The 8171-nt window shown below is 43.8% G+C and overlaps 1 protein-coding gene across 1 annotated transcript; it reads right to left on the reverse strand.

Moving 5' to 3' along the window:
* Window positions 1-6371, reverse strand: LOC107107552 (pulmonary surfactant-associated protein D-like). The gene is made up of 4 exons (XM_015407862.1): window positions 6192-6371; window positions 4662-4769; window positions 3084-3167; window positions 1-1271 (listed from the first exon to the last, which is right to left on the reverse strand). Exons 1-4 carry the CDS (start codon window positions 6364-6366, stop codon window positions 895-897), a joined length of 744 nt encoding a protein of 247 aa, XP_015263348.1. The 5' UTR covers window positions 6367-6371; the 3' UTR covers window positions 1-894.
* Between the last annotated feature and the right edge of the window lie 1800 nt (window positions 6372-8171).

The raw sequence follows: 8171 nt of genomic DNA on the forward strand, positions 1-8171 counted from the left end.
AATTGTTTTCTTAAAAACTCTCCCTGGGAATTGAAAGCATGCATCAGTATTGTAATTTTTCTGTAAATAGCTGCTTAGCATGACATCTGAATGGAGCCCTGGGTCTGACCTTTGGAGGCTAGGAAGAGATTATCCCTTTTCCAGAGTTAAAGGTGGTACAAGGACCATATTTATTTAAAACATTTCCATCCCCCCCCCCCTTCCCAAACGCTCAAGATGTCTAAGAAAGGTGAAAACTGTAGTCTGTCACGTAAAAACTATTTAACAAACTCGGCTGAAGTCTATTGTAATCTCAAGCTTTCACTAGCAATACTAGAAATACAAATGCATCCCAATTTTCTGGCGTTTAGCGGCTTTTTGTGAGATTCCCATTTGATTAGGGGAGATAGTGGAATAAAAGAAATAACATTCTCACACCCCGGGTTCCCCTAATCTTTCACTAAGTGGATTTTCCCTGCTTTGCTGTGATCTTTTCCATGATTAAAGGGAATGGTGCACACCTCACATCTCTGAAACAAAAGGGCTAAACTCTTACCTTTTTTTGATAAAAGCTGGGGATTTTGGAGGAAGTAGGGAATTCTGCTAATAGAGCATTACTGTGCTAAAGCAACCTAGCAACTGCTGATTTTTTTTAAAGCCTGAATAAAGCCCTCCAGCAGTTGGGGGGGGGGAATGGGGGCTGCAAGAGGTGACAAGAAAAACACAGGGAAAACTGCTGTGTCATGGTTCTGTTGCTTCATGGCCACAATGAGAACTCTGCAGAAGCAGCCTAGGTCAACTCCACAGGAAATGATAACTTTGTCATGCTTCAGATGTAACCTGAAACCGATGAGTAATGTTTCCCAGTGGTAGGACACGCAGAACCCTGAAACATGAATGCTCTCTGCAAACAGGTCAGAATTCACAAATAATGAGAGATTTCTGGTCACAATTGTAGTCATTCCACAGTCCATTTTCAGGTACAATAATAACACAATCCTCGATTCCATTGTAGTTATTGGGCTCTCCTCCTTTCCAGTTTGTGTAGCTTAAGGGTGCCCCGTTTGCGTACACAAATCTGCCCTCTGTCTGGATATCGGTGATATCGAGATAAGCAAACTTGGAATCCCTCTTCGTTAGTTCATGCACAGCAGCATTCTCTGCAGCATTCTTGGGACAGGCCATGGTCGCTTCAGCTTTCGCACACAGGGCTCTGCCATTGGCAAAAGTGTCATGCCGGCGAGTTGAAAAGAAAGTTTTCTGTCCGACTGTCAGCCCCTGCAGTAACACCACTGGGCGAAGAGAGAAATAGAGTCAGCAGTGAGAATCTCTACTTTTTAAATCCCTCCCTGAAGAAAGATTCCTGTACTTCACTCCTCCTACATGGTTGTATCATTTGCACCAATCCCCTGCAGAGACTAGGAATGAGGCTCGGGATATATGGGATGGACTTTCATGGCTCTAATCCCATGGTTAAGCCTGCTGTTTTCGTGTACACTCAAGTTAGCGCTTCTCAAAAAAAGTGAGAAACAAAGCAATTGGTTGCTGTCATACAACACTGACAAAAGGCCTTGCATTGGTGGATCTTCCCCAGCAGCCCGTTGAGACTCCCCCCAAAGGCATTGGCTGAGGTCGTGGAACACACATAAAGCTGCACTGTACTGAATCAGACCCTTGTTCTGTTGCAACTGGTGTTGTCTACTCAGACTGCTCTCTTAGGGTCTCAGGCAGAGGTCTCACAATACCCATTGCTAGATTCTTTAAATGGAGATGCCAGGTCAGGGGTGTCAAACATATGGCCTGTGGGCCAGATTCGGCCTGCCCAGGGTTTTAATCCAGCCTGTAGCTCTCTTCTCTCTCCCTGCCCCTGTCCCTGCCTGCCCTCGCCCTTCTGAGCTGCCTCTGAGTGCAGTGAGTGGAGCTGGCAAATTTTCCTCATCTTCGCTGGCTTCTCTGTGCCCATGTGCATCTGCTAGAGTTGTTTATTTGCTGAAGTTTACTGGCTGAGGGGGAGGCAACTTGGTTGCAAATGTTGTACTTCCAGGCGGAGGGTTTTCTCTGGTGTTCATTGAGCTAAGGAGCCAGGTGGGTCTGTCCCTGGCACCTCCAGTTAAAAGGACCAGGCTGTGGCTTATTATGAGAAAGTCTTCAGCCTGAGACCCTAGAGAGAAACTGCCACTCAGAGTAGACCTGGGCTGGAGGTAAGCTTGTAACGTTCAGCCATTTCATGTTTTCCCCTGGGTCCTCGGCTCAGTGTATTGACCATGAGAGCAGGCTGGGGAAAGGGTTTGCTCCCCACTCGGGACAGTATGGGGGCATCGGCCCAGTGCTGCACTGCATCGTTAACTGTGTTTGCCTGTGTCTGTTTATCTCCGCTACCTGATATTACATTTTTTTTGACAAACACAGTCCAGCCCGACAAAGACCCATTTATGTAATCTGGCCATTATAACAAATGTGTTTGAGACCCCTGTGCTAGGGATTGAGCCTAGGACCTTCTGCATACCAGGCAGATACTCTCCCCTTCCGGTCAAAAGCTGAAGGGCATGTAGTTCTGCAATAAGAAAGGAAAATAGGGGGGAATTGCCCGATCTTGCGATTGGACTAATGGAAAGCTGGTTTGTGTACTTTGTGAGACAGCAGAAAGGATGGAGGGAAGATTTTGCCCGATTACTTGTCCTTAGGTGTCTGATGGATTCCCACGACCATCAGCAATACCTTCCATTTCAGGGGCTGTTTGAGGAAGGAGAGCATGGAGAAAGATTCACAAAAGGGTCATGGTTCATAAGAGACACGAAAGTGGTGAATATGAGCATGGATGTCTTAAAGGGGGGTTAGGCAGGTTCATGTAGGAGAGGTCAATCAATGACTACTAGCCATGGTAATTAAAGGGAACCTCCACATCGAGAGGTAGTAAACCTCTGAATACCAGTGCCAAGAGGCAACATCAGGGGAAGGCCTCGGTCTCTATGCCCTGTTGTTGGTGCACCAGAGAGCCACCGTATGAAGACAGGATGTGTGGCTTGATGGACCACTGGTCTGATCCATCAAGGCTCTTGTTATGTTCTTAATGCAATACAGACATATTTATCATATCATCTTACCATTTTTGTATTTGTTAAATTCAGCTTGAAGAGCCTGGAGCTTGTTCTCCAGAGCAGTTACTTGATTCTGAACAGCATCAGTAGCTAAGGGAAAGCAACCAGGTGGGGAAAATCATTGTTAAGTACCAAGAGTTCCACGTATTGAAAGCAATGGTGATCGGTCATTATGATCGACAGTGACACACACATCCACACCCCAGTCTCTGCAGTGCACTGTACACATTTATTTTAATGAATTTGTATGCCGCTTCCCCCAGATTCCTGCTCACTGTCGCCAATAAAAATCACAACTGTTAAAAATGGCCCAGTGAATGATAATTGTAAGCCTTGTAAAATATCTATTGTTTTAAAAGGTTGTGATGTGATCTAGAGGGAGGTGATCTCTACAGAGAGGCTGAGTGAGTGGACGCCTGGCAACAGGACAAGAAGCCGAGTCTTTTTTCTCCTCAGGGTGTGGAGAATTCCTGAAGAGGAAGTTCCTGAGGAGAAAAGCCTGTGAAGATGGAGTCAGGCGGTCATCAGAAGAGTCTTTATATATGTTTTGTCTTTAAAAATAAAAAAAGTTAACGATAAAACAAATAAGAAGAGTGGCGTTCTTCTGACGTGCCATTCCTGCAAAAAACTGAAGTCGCATTCCTGAGTGTTTGTGTGACTTCTTCTGCTGCAGCTGTGAGGAAAAGGGGCTTGTGAAAAACAGAGACCATGCCAAGTGTGCAACACTATCCTGCCTGCCGGTTTCAAGCCAGAGACTTCCTTCTCTTTTCACGACAACTTTGGGACTGCTCAGTATAATTGTTATTCACACTGTTTTGTTTAAAACTCCCAGTTCTGAAACCACTGTTGTCCCCACCTTTCAATAAAAGTTATTGGTTTTAGTGCTGTTTGGGTTTTGAATGGGGCATCCACAATCTGTGACCTCTATCCTGACCCTTTTAAGACTAAAAGGGTTACATAATAAGAACAACACAATAAGACTTTGTCCCCCCGTGGGTTCTTCCGCGGCCTTACAGGTGAGGGACAGAGAAGCCTTACCTTCCATGCAGGGTGTTACCGCGGGCATTACCGCGGAGGTGGACACTTCCGCTATCCACCCCACGCCTCGGGGAGTTCAAGGGGGCGGGAATGCCACAATCAGATCAATGGGGTTGGGGAAAACACGGGAAACAGGGAATGTGATAGGGGACATAGCCTATGGGCACCACGGGGTGTGTTTGCCGAGTGAAAAAGGAAATAGAAGGAGGAAACAAGAAACACCGGGGAGGAGCTCAGAGAATCGGCAAGCACAGAGAGAGAGCAAAGCGAAAAGGCGATTCTTCTGAGAACAAGGTCTGGCGTGTGGTGTAACACCCAGCCCGTTCATATCTGAGGTGTTTGTTTCCTTTACTAATCTCCTCCCACCACGGCGACGGGCTATACAGCGCCTGGGAGCAACCCGAATCGTGACAGACTTCACCTCTCTAGTAATAAAGCCATCCCAGATACCAGAAAAATGTGTGTTGGACTAGGACCCAGGAGAGACTATTGGGGACCCCTGATCTACTGCAAGAAAAGCTAACCATCAAAAAGCTGGGAACTTACCTGCTCTTTCTCCCTTTTGTCCTTTTTCACCTGGAGGTCCTTGCATTCCAAACGGGCCCGGAGGTCCAGCCTTTCCAGGTGATCCCTGGTAGCCCTTCAGTCCGACCCCTGGGGTTTTGGGGAAAAGAAAGGCTGAATACCTCTGGGGTTTAATTCCTTTAAACAAAAAGCCACTAAGAGAAAGCTCCTTCAAATTATCACCCACAGTGGCTTTCTTTCTGTGATAATCAGTGTGCCTTGGCATTTCTTTATTTTGTAGATTTCTGCCCCAACCATTAGCCAAAACCATTTATGGGTGCTAACAGCAGAAACGTATAAATATATAAATTAATAAAATAATACAAGTATGAAAAGTATAATAGAAGTTAAACCTCACTGCATTATACTAAGTTAATAATATGAGTAATAACAACAGGAAACATCTTGTAGTAAAAACAAGACAAGATAAATTGGGCAAGACAAAGTGAAAAAGCTGGCTGGATCCAGCCCCATGTACCTTGTTTCCAGAAAAAAAATTAGATCAAGATCATGCCCTGGTACATGCAACCTAGAGAACTATGGGAAAGTCCCATGGTTGCCATGGCACAGCCATGGAGTCCTAAACCACTCCTGCCCTCTGAGGCATCTGGGCACCAGCAGCAGGCCAATTCTCTGCTCCCCTGGCTTGCCCTAGCTGATATTATTCTAAGGGAGGCTCCTTAACTTAGAAGTTACAGTATTTTTAAAGTTTCCCAATATTTGGGAGTCTTTGTTCAGGCCTGCAGCCCTTCACATGGCCCAGCTATAACAGCACCTTCCTCCTATATGGAATCAACCAAAGAGGACTATATGACTGGGATTTTGTTATCTCTGTTTGCCTGCCACACTATGGGTCAAAGAAGGAGGGTTGACAACCTCCAAGTGGTGGCTGGAGGTCTCGCAGAATTATAGTTGATCCCCAGGCTACAGAGAATGGTTCCCCTGGAAAAAATGGCTGCATTGGAAGGTGGACTCTATGGCATTATATCCTGCTGAGGTCCCTCCCCTCCTCAAGCCCCACCTTCTGCAGGCTCCACCCACAAAATCTCAAGGAATTTCCCAACCTATAGCTGGCAACACTACAAAGAAGACTTTCCTCAGGTCTCCAAGGAAGAGACATTCTAGCATTTTAAAGTTCCCAGGCCTCTCTTCTCTGCTAGGTGTCATTGTCTCCAGCCACTGGTGTGAGCTGAACCTTGTAGTCTTCATCCCAGGAGGTCATTAGCATTTCTAAAACCTCATGGCTGTGACATGTTCCCCACCACCACCACCACTGCTCTCTGTTAAGAGAGAGAGGAAAAACCGCTAAAACTAAAGTTGAAGGTTTTATACATTTCAAAGTGAAATGCATTTCTTCACAACAGATATGATCAAAACACAGAGATCCCCCCAAAAAAACGAATAAGAAACCAGAGAGTAAATTAAGATAAAACAGTAGTATTCCCATAAAGCATTTCTGCTTATACACAACACACTGTATAGTTATGTGGTATCGAATTACAAGCGTGGTACCTTGGTCTCCTTTCTCTCCTTTGGTGCCATCCCTTCCGTCTCTGCCTGGTAAACCTGGAATGCCACATGCCACCATGGAGCATGTGTTTGTTTCAGGACTGCTTACTTCAGAAACTACCACACACACCAGAGATGTTCCCATCACCAGGGCCGTGAAAAGTTGGAGCAGATACATTGCTGAGACCTTAGAGAGAGTGAAGAAAGTGTTTTCTGGAGCTTCTGTGCGCAAAGGACATTGTTTCATCTCTGAAGAAGGGATTCTCAAATCTTTTAGACCTACTTATCAACGTGCTTTCCCCCTGTTGACTGAAACTATGGGCATATCGACATGATAATCTGGAACCAAGTGGAGAAACCAACTTGCGGAGGAGAGAGCTTCACACAGAAGATCATGGAAATTCTATTTTTACATGAAGCTGAGGAAAATGTTGACAAACTGTCCAGTTCGTTCACAGAACTAAAGTTCCCAGGAACCTTTGATAGGGAACTGTGCCAATGAAACAGCTTGGGCAGTGGCTTAAACACACATATGCCATTTTCAAATAAAGAGATCTGTATGTGGAAGCAGGGTTTTGTATGTGGGAATTGCAGTCATACATCCAATGAGCATCAAACAGCATATTGAAAATGGATGCCATCTGTCCAGTGACAACTTTAGTTGGAGATTCTGTACAATTCTGCTTCTGTAACTATGTGCAAATGCAACTGGATGGACTATAGAATATGGAATTTCACTGTTGCTATCAAAAGTAAACACAGTTCACTCTTTAAGAATTGTGCATGTTGCTTTGAGGACTTATATCAGCTGTTAAAGTGACTAATGGATTTTTAAAATCAAGGGAATTAATGCAGTCCAAAAACAAGTTACTGGAAGCCTTCAAGATTACCTCTTTGAAAGGTCAAGTGAAACCGATGACTAAAATTCTCCGTATGCCTCAAGATCCAATATAAAACAGAGGGAGGTTGTCTTTAAAGAGAGATTCCCTCAGCATTGTTGTTACTGGTGTTTTGTTTTGTTTTAACATTTTAGCACTTTGTTGTATAAAGCCGCAATTGTTTTCTTAAAGATCCTCAGCTGATAATGGAGTGCATGGTCTGTCATTGCAATTTTCACTACATGAACACTGAACTGTGCTAAACATGCCAAGATTAAAAAAACATAATTTTTTAATCATTTGAGATATGTAAAAAAATAATGAATGGGCATTGGCTAATACTGAGAGAATGGCCCCCAATCCTGTTATACTCATTAGGCAACTGAGCATTGTCTTAATTTTTTTAAAAAATTTTATTCATTTTTTTAATCACACAATTACAACAATATTTGACAGAAAGAACAGTTACCAGCTCGCTTAAACAGTTTTTCCCTGTAGTTCAAGAGAATGAGGTAACCTTTACAAATGCACCTAATACAACTTAATACACTTAAAGCATGTATCAAACACAGAGCAGTTAAAAGAACAGCAACTTTTTGTATAAGGGTTTTTTTGGGATTGTCTCACTATTTTCTAGATAACTAATGATAGGAAACCATACCGCCTGAAACCACTTTTGGTACTTCTCTGATTGCACAGCTGAAGAATTATATGAAGTGCGCCCATGTATAAAGCATTCCCAGACCTTCCTTTGCCAGCATATTAATGTGGGAACATATTTCTGTTTCCATTTTTGTGCAATCGTTCTTTTTGCCAACATCAGTAAAGTCGACACTAATGTTTCTGAGCTTTTTCTACTTACAGGCGTACGCCATGTCTCCAGAAAGATGGAATTTAGAGTGCAAGGTAAATCTATTTCTGTTATTAGTGCAATTTGTGAAATTATCAGCGTCCAGTAGCCTTTTATTTGTGGGCAGGACCACCAGCAATGCACAAAGTCCGCTAGAGCACCACAATTTTTCCAGCATTTATTTGGAATCTTTGGGATTATTTTATGTAGAACTGCCAGTGTCATATACCACCTATTCAATATTTTGAATGAGGT

This window comes from Gekko japonicus, unplaced genomic scaffold, assembly GCF_001447785.1.
Source record: "Gekko japonicus isolate JY-2015 unplaced genomic scaffold, Gekko_japonicus_V1.1 scaffold4131, whole genome shotgun sequence".
Classification (NCBI taxonomy): Eukaryota; Metazoa; Chordata; class Lepidosauria; order Squamata; family Gekkonidae; genus Gekko; species Gekko japonicus.

Coding starts and splice junctions, on each gene's coding strand:
- LOC107107552 (XM_015407862.1), bottom strand. CDS start 6,366: ATGTATCTGCTCCAACTTTTCACGGCCCTGGTGATGGGAACATCTCTG. Junction 4,770..6,191: donor AGGAGAGAAAGGAGACCAAG/GTACCACGCTTG, acceptor CCAAAACCCCAG/GGGTCGGACTGAAGGGCTAC. Junction 3,168..4,661: donor ACAAAAGGGAGAAAGAGCAG/GTAAGTTCCCAG, acceptor GCTTTCCCTTAG/CTACTGATGCTGTTCAGAAT.